The sequence below is a fragment of the Xenopus laevis genome, chromosome 6S (assembly GCF_017654675.1).
Source record: "Xenopus laevis strain J_2021 chromosome 6S, Xenopus_laevis_v10.1, whole genome shotgun sequence".
NCBI lineage: Eukaryota > Metazoa > Chordata > Amphibia > Anura > Pipidae > Xenopus > Xenopus laevis.
This window is the reverse complement of record NC_054382.1, coordinates 22,646,703-22,668,543: the sequence shown is the minus strand read 5'-3', so window position 1 is coordinate 22,668,543 and position 21,841 is coordinate 22,646,703. Positions and strand designations below refer to the sequence as shown.

Sequence of the window (21,841 nt, the reverse complement as noted above, 5' to 3'; positions counted from 1 at the left end):
AGGACATTATGGGGAGAGAGGCAAAGAGGAGAGGCATGAGAACTACTCAATCTTATATCCTTCCGTAATATTTTCTGAATAGAGCACACTATAAATAAATGTTCTCCAACTCCATGTCAGTTTCCACAGATCAACAGAACAGAAAAGATAATCTGCTAGGGACTTTAAGGGCAGAGACAGACGAGAAGATTCAGGGAGATTTAGTCGCCCGGGGACATATCGCCTCTTCTTTGGGCAACTAATCTCCCTGAACTGCCTCGTAAGGCAACTTCGGGCGACTTCGGGGGAATAAATTAGAGGGGAACTATCACGAAAATTAAAATTGAATATGAGCTTCATCATATAAGAAACGTTGTAAATACAATCAATTAAATATTCGCTATATAAATACATGTTAATAATAATAAAATCAATTCTGCATAATTTCTGAAATAAGTTTATGTTCACTATTCCTCTTCATTCTCTCTTCATGCAGCAGTTGGGTGTCAGATAGTCATTGACAATTAGATCCAATATATCTTATAGGGGGCTCCCTTTCCTAGCAGGTTTATTAGAGATCATTCAAATAACCGATTCTAATACAAATAAAATCTGACAAAATAACTGCCTTTTGCACAAATTCTGCATGTAGAGACAGGATTTCTGGTGATTTTAATAGAGTGAGCACTAATACATCTTCTAAGTAAAAGGAGCTTAACTTGTTTCTAAGCACTTTTCATACTATTGCATCACTACCAGTTTCATATTGCTGGTTATCTGTGCCATACTTCTATTAATAAATAATGTTGTCTATGCAGTTATCTGTGCCATACTTCTATTAATTGCTGCAGTTATCTGTACCATACCTCTTTTAATTGCTGCACTTATCTGTGCCATACCTCTATTAATGAATAATGTTATCTGTGCCATACCTCTATTAATTGCTGCAGTTATCTGTACCATACCTCTATTAATGGATAATGCTATCTGTGCCATACCTTCATTAATTGCTGCAGTTATCTGTGCCATACCTCTATTAATTGCTGCAGTTATCTGTGGCATACCTCTGTTAATGGATAACACTATCTGTGCCATACCTTCATTAATTGCTGCAGGTATCTGTGCCATACCTCTATTAATTGCTGCAGTTATCTGTGCCATACCTCCATTAATTGCTGCAGTTATCTGTGCCATACCTCCATTAATTGCTGCAGTTATCTGTGCCATACCTCTGTTAAAGGATAACACTACCTGTGCCATACCTTCATTAATTGCTGCAGTTATTTGTGCCATACCTCCATTAATTGCTGCAGTTATCTGTGCCATACCTCTGTTAATGGATAACACTATCTGAGCCATACCTTCATTAATTGCTGCAGGTATCTGTGCCATACTTCTATTAATTGCTGCAGTTATCTGTGCGATACCTCTGTTAATGGATAACTCTATCTGTGCCATACCTTCATTAATTGCTGCAGTTATCTGTGCCATACCTCCATTAATTGCTGCAGGTATTAATGCCCTACCTCTATTAATTGCCGCAGTTATCTGTGCCATTCCTCTAGTAATTGCTGCAGTTATCTGTGCCATACCTCTATTAATTGCTGCAGTTACAAAGACTGCATTCAGTAGCAATACATATACAAATAACTTAAAAACCATAGAACATTTGTAATGAATGTATATTGCAAAATTGCTTAGAATGTTTTTTTTTATTAGAATTTTTATTTTGAGGTTGACTTGCCCCTTAAGAAAGAATTTGGTTTAACCAAAGTTAAGTATATAAAATATGGCAGTGTATTCTCTCTCAATGCATGTTGAGAATGGTGTAACAATAAAGAGACAGGTCTGTGCAACTGCTGGGTGTGCAAGAGTGTTATGAGCACACAGTGGTCTGAGCAATACACAGATGCAGAATATATTTGCAACCAAGTGCGTGTTCCTGTTAAAGGAGTCCAATCGTTTCATAGGGGTAAGCAGAGGACAGCATATAGTAGCTTTTCTGGGAAGCACTTTTATTTTTGGGAGGCAAAGAACCCCTTTAATTAAAAACATGTTCAAAAGCCGTGGGAAATATTAATCTTCTTCACTATGAATTTCACAATAAATTTTGTTGTTCAGGATGGCAGGCACAAACGTGGTTGCATTAAACATTGCACTTCAAAAGCACAAAAAGATGCGTTTACTTGACTGGCACAGTGTGCAAAGTGCAGTGTGCAGTTTTTGGGCAAAATTTCCCATACCCCCCCCCCAATGCAGCGTTTTTCTAATGCAGAATCATAATCTCACTGCAGTGCAGCTGTGTGCATCTTTAGGGCTCTTACAGATGAGCGTTTGAAGCTGCGCTCCCCTGCGTTTAAGGTTGCCACCTGGCCGGTATTTCACCAGCCTAGACGGTAAAATACCAGCCAGTGACGTAACTAGAGGGGGGCGGGCCCTGGCGTGGGACGCTCTGCCGGGCCCCCCTCCGTACACCCGGAACTGCCCGGGAATCGTGGCGCGTGAGCTGCCGGGGGGGCCTGAGGGGGTGCGGGCCCTGGCCCAATCGCACCCCCTGTTCCCCCGGTAGTTACGCCACTGATACCAGCCCAGGCCGGTATTACAAATTTACCGGCAATGTAGCTGCCGGTAAATTTGTGATCACCATTCAAACTGCTCCCGGCCTGCCTCCGATGCACCCTCAGCCCACCCTTTTCTTCCTTCTATAGCTAAAAAATACTTACCTATTCCACGACTCTGGCCCGCCCCTTGACGTCATGGCCACGCCCCCAGTGACAGCGCTATGCTGCCCCGTGACATCACAGCCCTGCCCATTTTAGAACGATCCTCTACCTGTCACCTTCCCTGGCCGGTAAAGATTTTTCAAAAAGGTGGCAACCCTACCAGCGTTCCGTTTTTATGCGTTCAGCCGCAGGATTAGATGCATTTAGTTTTGTGAAAAAAGAGACGCGTGGCAAAGCAAAATATTTTTGACAGGCGTCTTTTTTTTTTGGGGCACGATGCCATACAAGTCTATGGACGCCGTTTCCACAGTGAAACAAGGCGAAAAAATTCAACCATCCCTACGATTGCTTGTTGCTACAGGTTACTGCCCAGGTGCAAATTTGCCCAGTAATATAAATGAGCCCCAGTATTTTTACTAAACGCTGCACAATATTTGGCCCATGCCAATCTGTAGCCTGTGCCCTAAACGCAATCCCCGGACTCTGTTACAGGAGAATCAGGGCAAAGTGACCCGCAGTAGAAGGAGCCAGTCCTGGTGTAATGAGTCTCGAGTGTAGCGACAATAAAGCAATAAGTCGGCTGCAGAGGGAGCAGTTACAGCGATTGGTACAGAGACAGTGGAAGACGCAAACTCCATGCCAGTGTGTGTGGCTCCCGCTCTGCAGGGAATGGCGCTAATGTAACGACCTGGTGAAGAAGAGACCGCCCCAGAGAGTGACCACATGAGACCCCCGTCCCGTGCTGTTAGCCCCGCCCCTTACTCTCTCCCAGCAAAGCCAAGTGCAGAGGAGGCAGCGGCGGCTCATGTTGCTCAGTGACACACACACACCGCTACTGCTACTGTTGCCTCCTCTCCGGGACTCTGCTCCTCCCGCGCTACCTTTGCCACAGAAGATGCTCAGCCCCTGGGGTCCCGCTTCAGCCTCTCGGCCGCCCGGATTGACCCCGCTCCTGCTGCTCCTCCTCATGACACTGACTGACCATTGCTCTGCCTTTAACCTGGACGTGGACAAAGTGACAGTGTACAGCGGCCCCCCGGCCAGTTACTTTGGATACTCTGTGGACTTCTACTTGCCCGACTCCGCCAAGTGAGTGAAAGGGTTAACTGCATGGCCAGAGCAAGGGATCCCAGCATGCACCAGTCTTTCCCAGCATCCCCTGTCAGTCTTCACCTGGGAGTTGTAGTTTCATAATAGCAGGGTTGCACATTGCTACTGGAAACATATATACTGGAAATATATATTCCCAAATCAATGCGCTTTATGTATTATCTTTCCCTCTTGTCTAAAAGCTTGCACTCAGCTCATTGCCCCCCAGTTATATGTATAGAGCAATAGGGCCCCAGTGTAGCACCTGTGTCTCAAGCAACACAGTCCCTGCAGCTGGACTATTGGGTATAAGGGCAAGGCCAGACGTGGAGTTTTTACGCTGCATTTTTAAAAAAAGCTCCACCAGGCGTAAATACGCATAAACTGCACTACCACTGAAACTAATGGAAACCTCCCTAATTCACACAGGGCGCTTGCAAGCCGAAATCCGCCACAGGACGCCAGTATTGGCGTTTTTCAGCAGAAACGCCAATACGTCAAGAAACTACGAAATCAATAGACCCTATGGGATCTGCACGTTTGAAACCACACTTTGCGTAAATACGCAGCGTATTTTAAATATGGCGTCCAAATTCTCAATGAGAACAATGAGAGGAAAAGACACCTACATGCTGAAAAACGCATGCAAAATGCATGTTGACGTCGTGTGTGGTTTCAGTGGTGTATTACGCCCGGCGTTTCTTTTTTAAAAAAACGCAACGTAAAAAAACCACGTCTGGCCTTGCCTTGCCGTAAGGCTAATTCTATGCTACCTGTAAGCTCTTGAGAGCAGAGCCCCCCCCCCCCGTTCCATCAGATTTTCTTCTTGTCAGCACTACATGAATAAAAGAAGATCAACTGTGGGCTACTACTCTACATTTGATTATTGGGGGGTAGGGTTGCCACATTTTCTGGAAAAAAATACCGGCCATTCTATATTCTTGCAGTTTTTTCCTATTAATAACATTGGCATCAAGCATCATATTTACCGGCCATGCCTGTAAAATACCTTCCAGGTGGCAACCGGAATTGGTCGAATTTCAAAGTATTTTTTACTTCGAAATTCGACCCTTGATAAATCTGCCCCTTAGCGTTGGATATATTACAGGGGGCCACCATATACTGGGGGTTTGTACATGTTATTGTTGTGAGTTATAAGATCATTCATAGATTAGAGCTGTTGTATTTTAGGCAGGTTATTGGGGGGGGGGGGTACTGTATGTTATTTTAGTGGGAGGCTTCTGTATATAACCTAAGCAAGTTATTGGAGGGACTGTGTCATAAAGATGGTATTGTAGGCTTCTGTGTGTGCAGTCAGTTATTGGGAAAGCTCCTTTATATATAGTGAATAAAGTACCCCCTTTTGTAAATTATAAGGATATTATAAGTCACCGAGGAGTTTCAGGACCATATAAAAAACACAAGGCTGAATGTTTTTATACAGGTCATGGAACACCGAGGTAACTTCTAATATCCTTATATTTTGCGACACCGAGATAACTTCTAATATCCTCTTATTTTGCAACATGTGGTACTGTATTATAATACACAAGTTTTAGTGAGTCATGTGACAAAAATTACATCACTACTCACCATTTATAACTGATGACATGACTACTCACTGTTTATAAGGATATAATTTACAAGATATTCATGGCTTTTGTGTACTATAAGGTATATTGGGAAAGTGGCTATATAGTACAAGCAAGATAATGTTGTGGTGATGCAGGGGGTGCAAATGACTGAATGTGAAGTTAAAGTGTGTTGGGGCGGAAGCTACATGTCAGTTATTGTCAGAAAGATACTGTATGCTGGTTTGTACTGGATTAATATTGGTGTTGTGTTGGGGGGATTAGCAATGGGTGTGGTACTGTAAATTGGCCCATTACAGTGGTGGCGTGGGGCTACTGTGCCTTATTTAGGTAACTAATGAACTATGGTCAGTATGAATGCTGGTCATTTTGTGGATGGGGTGAAGAGTATTGTCAGTTTGTTGCTGCTTATTGTTTGGGCTGCTGGCCAGAATTCCAAAGTGACTTCTAATATCCTTATATTTTCCAACAATGGAATATTTATTATAATATTTATTATAATACACAAGTTTTAGTGAGTCAAGTGACAAAAATGACATCACTTAGCTCCATTTTTAACTGATGACATCACTAAGAGCCAGGGCCGGACTGGGGAGCTCGGGGCCCACCGGGGCCACTGCCCCAGGGCCCCCCTGCCGCTTCGCATTTGTATGTATGCGTGCGGCGCTGGCTTTGTGCGCAGGCAAACGTCGTCACGTTTGTGCAAACGTGCAAATTGTTTTTTTCTGCGACCCCCGACAAAGGGAGGTCGCACCATTAAGAAGATCTGGAGGATCTGGGCCGGCGGGGCCCACAAGAGCCCGGGGCCTAGTCCGACACTGCTAAAAGCAGTTTATAAGGATATAATTTACAGGATAGTCATGGCTCTTGTGTATTATATATATAATCCCTGCATCGATTATATATATTATATATATAATATAAGACTTTCTTTTTTCAACCCAATTTAATTTAACTATATATATAATATATATATATATATATATATATATATATATATATAAATATATATATAGATATTTATATATATATATATATATATATATATATATATATATATATATATATATATATATATATATATATGTAACACAGTCCAGTGAGTATCTATCTATCTATTTACAGAAAGGTATGAAACCATACAGAGCACAGTTACACCTGCATTCCTGAGCATGCTGGGAGTTGTGGTACAGCATCCATGAAACGGATGAAGGTTTCTCTAATATACAAACTGGGCTGCACTTATCCATGCGCCGCGGGTTTAACCTGCACTGCTGGCTGTGACTGATGCTTAACAGGCCGACTGGGTAATTCTGTGCAGTAAGTTAAAGTGTATTGAACAGAACTGTTAATGGACAGGGGTCCAGCATTCAATAACGGGACTCTGATAAGTAGTTGTAACTCGCAGCACTTAAAAAAGAGCACAGGCACGGGATTCTTACAGGAATAGAACTCAGGAGGCTGTGCTAGCTCAGGGGTAATGGAAATGGTATTCTATAACACATAAAACAGAGTGTACAATGCAAATGTAAGCCAGCCATTACTTACCCGCTTCAAAAGAAATTTTCTTTACGCTTAAACACAATTGTACCCAAACCACTGATATGCTTTTATTTCCAAATCTTAATATTACAGACCCAGTGTTCTCATTGGAGCGCCCAAAGCCAATACCTCCCAGCCGCAGATAGTGGAAGGAGGGGCTGTGTATTACTGTCCCTTCCCGGATACCCCGGCTACTGGATGCAAGCAGATTCCTTTTGATATCACAAGTAAGTGGTGGAAATGAGACAAAGATTGGCATGGTGATTATAGTACAGGGATCACTTGTTTGGAAACTCATAATGGGGTAAATTTATTAAAGAGTGAAGTTCCGCCACTAGAGTGAAATTCCGCAGCTCTCCATTCATTTCTATGGGATTTTGAAAGGCGTATTTATCAATGGGTGAAAGTGAAATTTCACCCTTTGATAAATACGCCTTTAAAAACCCCATAGAAATGAATGGGAAGTGGCGGAATTTCACTCTAGTGGTGGAACTTCACTATTAACTTCACTCTTTGATAAATATACCACATTATCCCTAAAGCTCAGAATTAAGGAAAGGCTGTCTCCCATAGACTACATTTTATCCAAATAGTCCAAATTATTCAAAATTATTTCTTTTACTCTGTAATAATAACACAGTACTTGATCCAAACTAAGATATAATTAATCCTTATTGGAAGCAAAACCGGCCTATTGGGTTTATTTAATGTTTATATGATTTTCTAGTAGATTTAAGGATTGCAGATCCAAATTACGGAAAGATCCGTTATCTGAAAAACCCACGGTCCCGAGCATTCTGAATAACCGATCCTATACCTGTACTACTAGTATTTATATGGAAGATAAATTCTATTGATTGTGGATGAAATAATGATGCTCGTTATAAACCTCTGATACTGATATGGGTCCAATTAGCACGTTCTGTTATTAATGAAGGTTTTTCCAGAAAGTAATAGTTTGGACTGGCCTGATCCTCAGTAAAAGTCATGCTGTACAGTGCACATAGCCTTTGGGGTATTTAGAAATACCCCAGAGTTAAAAAATCTAAAGGATACACAAGAAAACTGTGCATTAATTAAGGTTATCCTCTTACAGATGACTTGCAGTGTATTGCGATTACACACTCATTGACTTCTTGTTGAGTATCACTGTACGGTGATCAATAAAATATTTAGACATTAGGATTTTATTTACATTACATTAACTCTTGGGTGCTCGTTATGAAGTGTTCCATTGAAGCCCGGTTAACACTCTTAGCATCAAGTTGGAAATTCTGTTGTTTCAGCGTCACTTGGCAGATTAAACATAACTTCATCATTTATAAAATCAGTCAAAAAATTCCCATCTTCTTGTAATTCTGAGTGCTTGGCTTTTCTGTGGCTTATTTCAACATGGCTGACTTTGCATTTAGTGAGGGATGATGATCACTTAAAACAATGATAACAGAGAACTCTTGTTTATGAGCAGGGGAGAGTATTGATTGTGTGGAATGAAATGTGACGGGTGTGAATATTCTTATATGTACACGGGTGTCAGGTGAATCAATACAAAGAAAGGGAACCTTCATGAGAATTAGTCAGTATTACGGCAGAATTTTCAGCTGTTTGAAGTCTGTGCATTAAAGGAAAACTAAACCCCCAAAATGATTACCTAAGCAACAGACAGATTATATCATATTAAGTGGCATATTAAAGAATCTTACCAAACTGGTATAAATATTTAATTAAATATTGCCCTTTTACATCTCTTGCCTTGAGCCACCATTTCATGATGGTCTGTGTGCTGCCTCACAGATCACCTGACCAGAAATACTGCAGCTCTAACTGTAACAGGAAGAAGTCTGGAAGCAAAAGACAGAACTCTGTCTGTTAATTGGCTCATGTGACCGAACATGTTTGGTTTGTTTGTGTGTAACGTGAATCGTGCGATCCCAAGGGGCAGCCATTGTTTTTTAAAATGGCAATTTACTATTTATGTTTACCCAATGGCACATGCTACTGAAAAAGTACATACCTCCCAACATTTTGGAAGTAAAAAGAGGGACAAAAAATGTTTTTGACCACGCCCCTTTCTGTGGCCACACCCCCTAATTACCATGTTCATTTTACAAAATTTGGCAGGTTATGAAAGTTTGAAAATAATTCTCCTTATCTAAACTCTTTTTTTGTGTCTCAAAATTGTTACAAAGTATCATATTTGCACCTGTTAGCTGTTCTGTGGTCTCTGCTAAAAGCCAATTAAGTTAGAAACTTTACTTTTTTTGGCTGTTCAGTGCGGAGAAAATAGGGACTTTCCAGTACAAATGAGGGACTGCAGGTTGAGCTGTCAAAAGAGGGACTGTCCCTCCGAAAAAGGGACAGTTGGGAGGTATGAAAGTATATTATTTTGAAAATGGTTTATTTACATGAAGCAGAGTTTTACATATGAGCTGTTTTATGCAATATCTTTTTATAGAGACCTACATTGTTTCGGGGGTATAGTTTTCCTTTAAGGTCACCCAAAGGGAATGCCCCAAGTGGGACTGCCCCAAGTGTTCCACCTGCGCTCCTAAGTAAGGACTGTGTGTGTGTCTGAGTCATCTGATTCTGTTAATGCTTTTTATAGTGGCTTGGATGATTTCTTGGGCAAGCACAATTTCTAAGGCTATAGTGATACTAAACTCTATAGTTAGGGCGTTTTGTTTCTGCACTCCCCGCGTTGCGCTTTCTTCCGTTCAGCCACAGGGGAGCGCAAGATTAGACACACTCAATTATTGTTAAGGAGGCTGTACTCACACAGACGCATGTATCAGCCGAACGCAAGTGAAATGCAACATGCCGCGTCCCACCTGCGTTTACCGCTTACATGCGTCTGTGTGAGTACAGCCCCCTTCACATTAATTGAGTGTGTCTACTCTTGCGCTCCCCTGCGGCTGAACGGAAGACAGCGCAACACAGGGGAGGGCAGAAAAAACATTAAGAGCCCTTAGTATAGATATGAGTATATATAGTTTATGTGGGTATGGAGGGGTGTGTATATAGATGCTGGGGAGTGGTTGAACTTGGTAGACTTTGTATTTTTTTAACCCGATTTAACTATTCTAGGGATTCAGGTGTTCTCTTTATTGTTTCACCTCTCCCACCAAGTGTTCTACTTGTGCTCCTGAGTGCTCCTGTGCAACTGTGAACTCAAGTTGTATTCCTCACTGTTTCTTTACCAACTGTGCCCTGATTGTTCCAGCTGTCCTCCTGTAAATTGCAGTTGTGTTCCTGTTTTCTGAGTGTTCCAGGTAACCACTGTGAACTTATGTTGTGCCCAAGATTTCTAGCTGTGTGCCTGTTAATTGTAATTGTTTTCCTGGGTGTTTATTTTCCAACTGTGCTACTGAGTGCTCCAGCTGCCCAACTGTGAACTTAAGTTGTATTTCTGAGTATTTCTGTTCCACCCATGCCCCAAGTGTTCGAGCTGTGCTCCTGGGAATGCAGTTGTATTTCTCATATTGACATTGTAGACAGGGAATCACTCACAGAAGCAGAATAACAGCAATACGGCTTTTATTGTGCATCCACACAACATGTTTGTGCTTCCCAGTCTACAATGTATCAATACTACAAATAGGATGTCAGCGATGAACCACCACTAACACTATTTCTCACTAAAACAAAGGCTAATGTGTGGCTCTCTAATTTTCAGTTGTATTTCTTTCTTTACCAGTTGCGCTCCTGAGTTATCCAGCTGTTTCTGTGAATTTCAGCTCTGATTGTTTCTGTTACACCTTTTACACTTTGAATTTCTGCTGTGTTCCTGAGTGTTTCAGTCCCACCCATGCCTCTACACCTGTGTTACACTTGTTCTCCTGAGTGTTCCAGCGGTGCAACTGTAACTTTCAGCTGTGTACCTGAGTGCTTCTTTTCAACTTGTGTTTCTGATCATTCCAACGATTCAGCAGCTGTTCAGAGTGTTGTAGCTGTATTCTTGCCTGATTTTTCAGTTGTGCTCATTTTTGTGGCCATACCCCCTAATTCCCATGTTCATTTTACAAAATTTGGCAGGTTATGAAAGTGTAAACACATTTCTGTGGTTTTTTTCTGTGGTGTTATTACAGTTTTGCTAATGAAGGTGACTTGCCCTTTAAGCTGCAACTCACAGTTTCCCCAAGAGACCTGCTTATCTTAAATTGTTAAAAAAGTATCCAAGTGCACCTGCCACGTATTCTGGCCTCTCTGCCAAAAGCCAATTACGTTTTAGAAGCCTAGAAATGCAGAAGCCTAGAGCAGCAAATCAGCAATGAATAATAAGGCTTAATACATGATGTTTTAGCTGTGATCCCAATCCAACCAGATACACTGCAGCCAAAGTACCCAATTCCTCACCTACTAGTACATTCCTATACGGTTAATAGAGGTTCCTGTATACCATTCTGTGTGGTTTGGAGCTGCAGGATGCAGCAACTTTAATCCAACCCACATAGTTGCAAGGAATGATATTATCCATTTATCTCTATGAAGCTGCATTGAAATTCCCTGGAAATCAGCTTCCATTGAACCAACTAGAATCTCTTTTAGGGCTCTTACACACGACTGTTTTTGCCTGAGCTCCCCTGCATTGTGCTTTCTTCATACAGATGCATGTAAGCGCCAAATGCAGATTGAGACGCAGTATGTTGCATTTCAGCTACGTTTGACGCATAGATGCATCTGTGTGAGTACAGGCCCCTTCTAAATAATTGACTGCGTCTACTCCTGCGCTCCCCTGCGGCTGAATGGAAGAAAGCGCAACGCAGGGGAGCGCAGGCAAAAACGGCCGTGTGTAAGAGCCTTCCTGGGAAAATCATTAAAATAGTGTAACTGTCAGTCATATGATAAATGAGTTGCACACAGACACATCAGAACGGTAACTACTTATCCCTGGGTCACGCTAGATTGTAAACTCTATGTGTAGCAGGGGCATACGGTACCTAAAAATTTTATTACCGTGCTGCTATATAAAAGAAACACATGTATTTGGAAATGTAGTCCTACCTTTCCTGTATATTTTCCTTCTATGCTAATGACCATTGATTAAATGTATTTAAGTTCTTGTATCTCATCTCGCTGGAGTCCATTATTCTATTCTTGCCAGTGCAACCAGCAGTGCTAATGAATCCCACATGTCTGCTAAACGCAATTCCTATTGTTAGCTTTATGTACACACACTGCTCAATCATTTCCCATAGTGCTTTTATTGTGTTTATGCAAGAATAATTATTCCCGGCTCATATACTATGGGGCAGATTTACTAAGCTCAAGTGAATAGTTCGAATCCAAAATAATTCGAATTTCGAAGTAATTTTTTGGGTACTTTGACCATCGAATTGGTCAAATTCGATCGAATCGAAGTAAAAATCTTTCGACCATTCGATAATCGAAGTACTGTCTCTTTAAAAAATCCTTTGACTCAATACTTCGACTCAATACTTCACCATTGAATTTTAGCCTATGGGGACATTGTAGATAGGTTTTGGGCACTTTTTATGATCGAATAAAAATAATTTGATCTATTGCTTAAAATCGTTTGAATTGTTTGATTCGAACGATTTTATCATTCGATCTAATGATTTTTATTCGATCGTTCGATCAAACCTTTTGCGCTAAAATCCTTTGAATTCGATATTCGATCAATCGCTTAAAATCGTTCAAATCAAATCCTTTGAATTCGATATTCAAATTCGAAGGATTTTACTTTGAGGGTCGAATTTGAGGGTTTTTTAACCCTCGAAATTTGACCCTTGATAGATCTGCCCCTATGTGTTATTTATGGGTTTATAAATGTCCTGTTTTCTAATAGTCTCTTTCTACAATTCTCTTTCTACACCAAAAGTGGTGTCTTTTGTGTGCATGGAACAACATCAACTCAAATCTTGAGGCACAGAGATCCAACCAGTGGGTTAAGAAACTACAATACCTACATCAGCACTCCAGCTAGAATGCTGGGAATTGTAGTTTTTGTAGTAGCTGGAATGTGCTTAAACTATCTCTAAGTGTCAGACGTTTTTAGGATGTGGCGGGCACTGGCTTCTGCCTTGTTCCCTGTGGTGTAGTTGCCAAGACAATGTCTGCATGGGGCATTAGGGTAGAGGCAACAATCACTGCACAAACTGTTATGTTTTGGTGTCCCTGTGACATCATAGGTTATGTCTATCTAGTATAGGTAAATCTAAAAACAACTGGACATGCTGAGTAATCATTGAAGACGTTTCACTACTCATCCGAGCAGCATCTTCAGTTCAACTGACTCATTGAGCTTTATAAACTCTTCCACTAATCCAATCACAATGGCACATTGTAACTCTTCAAAGAGGTGACATCTGAAGAAATTCACAGAGGTGTTGATTCTGTGTAGTTACTGTGATAGGATTACCAATGTGTCATGCAACTCCTAGAAACAGGTGTTACTTGTGAGAGTTGCATGAATGGATGTGTGAAGTGTTCTGAAACCGCCAGGGTACAGATGTTAGAACAGCATTGTATGTAGCAGACAGGTGGTGTCGAAGGCCCCCGCCTCTGTTCAGGGATGGTTTCTCCACCTTGACATGAATTGCCTCTTTCACGCCTCCAGAACTTGGAGTGCTGTCTGTGGAGAGAAATGTGTTCAAGTTATAACCTTGGTGAACAGGTTATTTGACGTGCCCCCATACCCTGGAAAAGTAAACTACAAAGTAAGTGCGGATTGCCTGGAATTTTCATGTTCCCTTCTGCTTTCAACAGGTGATTTTGTAGGGGCCAGAAATAGGGATAGATGATATTTAGAATTACTATAGTAGACGAACTGTATGTGCACCTTTTTTATGCAAAGTTAATTACTTACTAATAAACGGCACTGGCAATATCTTATACCTTAGCTAGGTGAGGGTGAAGGTTCTAACTACATCTGTGCATTTTATAGAACATTTTCTTCATAAAAAGAACTGTAAATAAAAGAAAAATGTTCCATGAAGATGAGCACGTTTTTATAGTTTTCTCTTTTATTAGCAATCTGCATTCTTTTAATGGAAGAGCAGCCCATATTTTTTTTTAGAGTGAGTAATTTTGAACAGAAAATCGTAGCAGATGTTGGCACTGTGTGTTGACTCTCCCTCGTGCCATCATATGCCGTTTATATGCATTACTACCTTTTAGAATCCTGCTCACTTGTATTTAGCTGGGACTAATTTGGCACAAAGTGTTGGATATGTTCTTGATGTATTACTCTTTACCAGGTATGGTGTGTTTGCTACTAGTGCCATGTTTTTGAAGTGCAAATTTACTTAAATATTAACAGCAACATAAAAGTCTGAGTAGAGAAGAGAAAGATCACCATTGGGCTTACCAGGAACCTGCCCAGAAGTACATGGCACAGATCAGAAGTCGCCAAGAAAGAAGAAAAGGCAAATTTTGAATTAAAAGTTTCCTCTATTGCATCTTTTGATTTATATAAAGTTCTTCCAGGTGAAGCTGTTGTACCATGTTAGCCAGTCACAGGGCAAAAATAAAAAAATAACAAAAAGGTGGTATAAAGGTGATACCTTTATTGGCTGACTTAGATAATCATAGCTTTCTGAACATTTAATTTTTTCAAGGTGAATATAATGAAGCTGGGTATTCTCTGATATATATATTTATATACAACATTCAGCTCATAGATCAAATGACCAACAAAAACACACCTCACACAGAAATGGACATTCATACTGTAGAAATTAGAGGAGAGCACTCGAAGCAATTCTGCTGTGAAATTTTATTCAGAGATTACATAACACACAACATGTTTTGGCCCTTGCGTGCCCTTTCTCACGTTATGTAGTCTCTGAATAAAATTCACAGCAGAATTGCTTCTGAGTGCTCTCCTCTAAATATTACGGTATGAGCTTACATTAGGGTTTGCGGTAACCCAGATGAGGATTGATGCACCACCACATCAACTAAACATAGGCAGAGCATAAGAACAACCTCCATTATTTCAGAGATGGACATTCCTTGTTTTTGGTCATTTGATCAATGAGCTGAATGTTGTATATAATGTTGTTATATTTAGTTATAATATTGGTGTACAGGCAGCTATCTCAGGTAATTTTGCCTGGTCATGTGCTTTCAGAAAGAGCCAGCACTTTAGGATGGAACTGCTTTCTGGCAGGCTGTTGTTTCTCCAACTCAATGTAACTGAATGTGTCGCAGTGGGACCTGGATTTTACTATTAAGTGCTGTTCTTAGATCTTCCACGCAGCTGTTATCTTGTGTTAGGGAGCTGCTATCTGGTTACATTTCCTTTGTTCTGTTGTTAGGCTGCTTGGGGGGAAAAGGAGGGTTGATATCACTCCAACTTGCAGTAAAGAGTGACTGAAGTTTATCAGAGCACAAGTCACATGCCTGGGGCAGCTGGGAAACTGCCGATATGTCTAGCCCCATGTCAGATTTTCATAATTAAATATGAAAAAAATCTGTTTTCTCTTTTGAGAAACGGATTTCAGTGCGGAATTCTGCTGGAGCAGCACTAGTAAAAATTTTTCCCATGACAGTATCCCTTTAAGCGCAACATCTCCACTCACTGTAGTAAATATTTAGTTTAAGGGATTTATTTTTAATGAGCTGAAAAACAAATAGTAGGGCTTGCAAATCCCTTAAGGCTTGAAAATTGTTATCACTAAGGACCTTAACAATACATATATAAATATATATTTAGATATTTATATATTTAATATCCACTCCAGTATATATTTATATATCTATGTAAAAATAAATGGTAGATGCATCTTTCTAATAAAGATGGTATTTTTAACTTTTATAAGAGGCCAAAGTGTTGTTCGCTGAAATAAACGGGGAAGAAACTCTTTGATGTTGAAATGAGTTTATGAGGGACTTGCTTCACCTCTTTATCTTGTATATAACTGCTTTTTATCTGTTGCTTTTATTGAGCATGCCTGCTAGGAGTTTTGTCTGTGACATCCCAAAGTTTAGGTTGTGCTTATCTTTGAAGGCATCAACGTAAAAAAAAAAATATATAAATGTATCCTGGTTGCAGATGGTGTCCACATGTGCCAAGTGCATCGAGTATAGGAGTTCTCAGAGAATCCTCGACATGCTCCTCGCCTTGCTAAGACCATGCAGGCACCACCTGTGAAACAGTCGTTCTTCATCTCTGGCTCGTTCATGGTTTTCATTATCTTTCTGCCAACTAGAAATGATTTGTGTCTTGGTTATCAAGTCCATTCCACACTTACTTTTTGTCCTTTATAAGAAGCCAGTCCTGCCCTGATAAGGCTGGAGAAGGTCCGAGCAGCTGTTTTTGGGGCAGTTTAGGTTTAGCAGGTGATCATATCTCTAGCCCAGAGGGCTGCACTTTGATTAATGACACTAGAGTTATGAAACTCTAGTAGGAAATGTTGATCCTGTATAGCTTTGTAAGACTCCAGAGTACGGCTCCACAGTTTTACAGGGGGCCTTGAGTCAAAGATGACATATACTGTACACTAGGAGTTTTGCAATTTACATTATTAATATTTTTATTTTAGTTTTTATGACAAGAGGAGTGTCTGTATACTCCCTCGAGGTGGTATTAATTGTAAAATATTATACCTTCAATTTTAATGTGATATACTATGAAGTTCAAGAAATAACAGCAAAAATATTTTTAATTAAAATTATAGAATGAAAAGTCTATCTAAAAAAATCCATAATCATTGTGCTCTTTTGTAATACAAGTGTATATTGCTTATTGCCCCGTTTAGGTTCAGCAGACGACTCTTATATCACCCCCTCTGTATCTATGTCAATTAATCAGTGAACAGCCTCTTTGAAATCTTTAGATTACTGCCACTCTGGTTGTTAGAAGGTTAACAGTAAGGCTGCAGCATCCCCTGAATCACTTAGAAATTCTTCTACTCCTCTAACCCACTCGGCCCCCTCCCTCTGGAATTTAATTTGGCTGTTGACTTATGAGCATGCTCAGTTCTTCTCAGCTCATATTGATAAACACACCTTCCCGTGTAACAGCCAATGATGAGATAGCATTGCTGGTTCCCATAGAAACTCTGCTCTAGCTGCCTGATCTTATTTTTTTCTCCTAACCACCTCTCCTGAGCTCAGTTTAACCATTACAGTGCTCAACCCCAGCAGAACTTTTCATCAAAGTATGTTGTGCCTGTGTAAAGCTGCATTCTGCATTGCATGAACTTTACAGTATACATGTCCTGTTGTTACTGATGATGTGAGGGAACATGGCCACCTGGTGAAAGCTGCTATTGTTTTAGGAAAATGTGATGGCGCTGGTAAATGGAGGGGGTATATGCAGTATAAATGATGTGGCTTGGGTGGGGAAGATATGCCCAACTTATATACATAGTAGGAAAATGTAGGCTTTACATGTCCTTTAATAGTGAAAAATTAACCCTACTGTGCAGTACTTCTCAGTTAATATACAGCATTTATGGCACAGTTTTCTCTGCAAACAGTAGGGCAACCCACAGCATGCTCCGGCACTGTATGTATACTTACGCTGTGCAGTGTAGTTTCTGGGTGTAGATGATCCCATTACAGCAGGGTAATTCAACTTGTAGGGATCAATTAATGCTTTTTTGGTTTGAGTGAATGGAGATTAAATCAAGTCCATACTGCACCACTGTGATATGAAAGAGCCAGATGTTTCCCTTTTCCAAGCACAAGGGAAGTAGTGCATTAATTAATGGTTGATCAATTTAGTAAGTAACCCATCCCTTAGAAATCTCCAGATCATATATTTTTCAGCTGTAATATATTTGAATTCCTATATTTTCCTCCTTCCGCCATCCTGATGAAGATCCTGAAATGAATTTGGGAAACGTAGTACAAAGAAACAACATTCCTAGTTGCATGCGATACAACTGGTCCTGAAAAAGGAAACAAATGTAAAAGAGGCAGCATTTAGATATATTTTCCGAGCTGGAGCTGATCTGGGCTCCATTGTATCAGCCACATCCAGTTGAGGATGAGGCATACATGGATACTGCTTGTGTTTATACTCATAGGAGATATTGAGGTTAATATGAGGGACACCACAACATCAGAGCTTTGCAGTGTACTGTACATACAATTAATATGTCAAAACCACCACAAGAAAAGCCATTATATCTGAACGCTCTGTAAACAATTATTGGAAATCTTTGAAAATTCTAGAAGAGAGAAATTCTATTGTTCTCCAGCTGTTAAAGGAGAAACAAACCCCTTGTTAAAAAAACCCCTACCCCCCTACCCCACATAGACCCCCTCCCTCTTCACCCCCAGCCTAGCTGCTACTCCGGGCAAATGACCCCAACTTTTTACTCAGGGATCAGACTTCACGGGAGCCAACTTTTTTCCATAAAATGCATCATCGCACCAGAGGCCACCCTTTCAGACTAAAGGAAAAGAACTTTCATTTGAAGCAGTGTAGGGGGTTCTTCACAGTGAGGACATAATGTTGTGATGGCTGATTCTTTTAATGCCTTTAAAGGTAGCCATACACAGAGAGATCCGTTTGTTTGATGATGTTTCCAATCTCTTCCCGATATGCCCACCTTGAGGTGGGTGATATCAGACTGATCTGATCGTGGGCCCTAAGGCCCAACGATCAGATCATAATGCAGGAGTACAGGCGGTCGGATCGCGGAACCACATTGACGAACAGATGCGGTTCGCAATCTGACTGGATTTTTAGCCCTGCCCGATCGACATCTGGCCAGATATTGATTGGGGAAGCCCGTCGGAGAACAATAAGCTGCCCACTCAGTCTGTCGGCAGCTTTTATCGACCTGTGTATGGCCACCTTAAGAGTGGCTTGGATCATTTCTTGGACAAGCGTAATATCCAAGGCTTTCATTATGGTAAAATCTACTATTAATAGAGATATTGGTATATATACTGTAGTTTTAGTGAGTGTGTGTAAGTGCTTGAGCAGGGTTTTATTTGGAGGGTTTGAATTTTTTTGATGGTCTTTGTTCAAGCCAACTTAACTGTGTCACTATTTATCATTAGGAAGTTCTTTCCTCACCCTTCATTTCTCTGGATGTTTTAATAAAATTCCAGCTAGAACCTTGGGAGCTGTTATCCCCCAACTGCTTGATATTTCCAATGAATGTAAGATCTCCCCCTCTTAGATTCAGCCCCCCACCTTCCTGCTCTGTATAAAGTCCCCTCTTTTGTTACACAAATGTCTGTTTCATCTCTAGAAGCCGTTTGCATTTCAGCTTTACTACCTCTTTAATGGGGGTGATATCTATAAAAGGGACCTTGTGCATGGGGCAAAGGGCTTGGGTTCACCTTACACCTACAGGGACAGCTCGGAGTTCATTGCTTTGTAGTGAAAGGAATATCACAGCAGACAGATAAACAAGACCACATTTGCTATTTATGTTTTCCGTGAGAAGTTCATTAGCTGCGACTCTGAAGGAAGGAAAATATCATAGACTGGGGCATGTGGGGAGTCAGTTGACTTCACAGAACCCAGGGTGAAAGAATGGAATGCCTGCTTTTTATTAACTCCTGCAATGTATTGTAATTGGCCTGAGCTCTCAGCTACATGGTTTGCCTAACAACTGACATCTGCAAATTGTATACAGGGCAACGTCAAAGTGTTGTGTCTTTGCATTGTATTCTAGTCCCGTATTCTATCCATTGGTTAAAAGCACCGAACATTAGCACTCACTGACACCGCACCTTCTCTGACAGGCTCAGAGTACTCAGCAAGTCCACACTAACGTGAATATAAATATCCGTTCAGGGCTTTCTCTTCTGTAATTCAGCAGCTAACATATACTATCAGATCATTAATATTTCCTTGGGCCTGGTGCCAAATTCTCTTTTAAAAAGGATGTTGAGAAGTTTACATAATGTCTACTACCTCTTTGTAACTTGCCAGACTAAATCTATATCTGTTATTTGTGCTTCTCTTCAGCAATAAAAACAGAATTCCTTTAAAAAAATGTAAATGAATATGTGTGTGTGTGCAGAAAACAGGATCTGTAAATAAATAGGGTGTAATACACCCACACAAAGCATATTTTAAAGCTGTTTCCGAGGTTAACTAATTATCTGAAATACTGGGGACACAAATAAAAAAAACATCAGTGTTCCCAGGCTGCCATACTCCTCCAGGCTTCAGAACAATCCACTAGTCCCCTGTGTGCCACAAAAATAAAGATCCCACATCCCATTCTGCTCTCATACACTGTCAGCAGAAACCATTTTGGCTCAGTTTTGTCTCACCAGCTAGGCAAAGCAGTTCATAAAGTTGACAAAGAGTATGAGCCTTAATTGTCTTCATTCATCAGTGGACAGTTCCATACTCGCTTCCATACTCGCTACCATTATTACCATAATTACCAAGTGGGTAATGGTAACTATGAAACAAGACAATTTATGGTGTCAATAATATAAACCCTAACATCCAACATTTCTTCTAATTCCAGGTTACCTGATTTCTTTAAAATTAGATATACCGTATGTGCTTGTGTGGCCTCGTTCATGTCCGTTGTGGCTCTGTGTCCCCTTTTTCAGATGATTGAACCATCAATTGTGGAATTTTATGATTAAAAACATCAAAAGGCTGTATATTGAAGACTTTTTATTCAAACCCTCAATCTCGAAGGAGATTTATGATATCCATAGTCATTTGGAGAAGACTACTATTTCCTATACTTCTGTTTGTTACAATGTAAACCCACTTTTTACTGGTGGTAACTCAGGGAGATCCAGAGCCTACTCGTGTATTAAGGTGGCCACAGATAATATCGTACAAATCAAATTTTCGTACAATATTCGGTGTGTGTATGGTGGGAAAAAAGCCGTCCGTTATCGGCAGAAGACTTGGATATCGTTGATCAGCTGGACGGATAATTTTGATCGGGTGTCTTTGAAGGCAACTGAACATCGGCCATTGTTATCGCTGAATTGTCAGATATAGGTAGAATGCTATTGTTTATACCTGTATATCTGACGATTCGGGTCTACACGTGTGTATTAAAACGAATGATCTAGATCAAAACATCAAGTCATGTTACTTCTATGGCCACCTTTAGTTCTTAGTGACTCCACCTTGAGCTGTAAGTCTGGGGCATGTACACCCAGACCCCGCATGTAAACTGGCGAGATTTTCAACTTGCACTGCTGCGCACCAAGAATTTCTTAATTTACTTGTAGCACGTCCCTTTTGCCGCCACTAGTGGTCCACGAGAAGAAATAAACATAGGATAAACCCTGCATAAAAGACATATTAAGACTAAAACATGTCACTTTTTCAGTTTTATACATTTTAGTACATATGTACCAGTAATTTTGGTATTCTGAAACGTAGGATTTGTTGTGTAGAGCGACAATGAAGCAAAATAAACCAATTTAAAGGCAGAGATATTGTTTAATTTGCTAATATTCTCTTCTCTGTGACAGACAACAGGAACATCAGGTTAAATGGAACCAAACAGCCTGTTGAATTCAAGTCGAACCAGTGGTTTGGTGCAACCATCAGGGCCCATAAGGAAAAAGTTGTGGTAAGCACAGTTTCAGTGTATAATATATCAGAATGCGGAACCGAGCTGGCAGTGTTTTTGTTGTTGAAGTCTTAATTTATGAAATCATGCAATATAAGTGGTATTTTAAGTGCAAAGAAAAGTCCAAAACAGAAAAGGATAAAAACAGGATGCCTTATGTTAAAGGGTATAGTACCAGTTTGTAGGTACAGTCGACCCCATGACAGTGAAGATCCACGCCTCCAACCTTGTCCCATATGTCTGAGGTGGTGTAAAAAAGAATCCTTGGAATCTAGCGGATCCACTAGAGCAACACAAGCATGAAGAATAATTTGGGGATGCCAAATAATGGCTGTGATTGGGTAAATGGTAGCCCCTGTGTGGACTGGCAGCCAACAGGAGGCTCGACTTGTCTGTACAACTAGTTTTTATGCAACCAAAACTT

General features: G+C 40.5%; 1 protein-coding gene across 1 annotated transcript in view; it reads left to right on the top strand.

Moving 5' to 3' along the window:
• Positions 1–3,469: 3,469 nt before the first annotated feature.
• Positions 3,470–21,841, top strand: part of itga8.S (integrin subunit alpha 8 S homeolog) — a 103,808-nt gene continuing 85,436 nt past the window's right edge. The window contains exons 1-3 of the mRNA XM_018269147.2: positions 3,470–3,791; positions 7,019–7,152; positions 21,317–21,417. Coding sequence (XP_018124636.1) covers positions 3,508–3,791; positions 7,019–7,152; positions 21,317–21,417 — 519 coding nt within the window. The 5' untranslated portion in view covers positions 3,470–3,507. The remainder of the gene's footprint in view (positions 3,792–7,018; positions 7,153–21,316; positions 21,418–21,841) is intronic.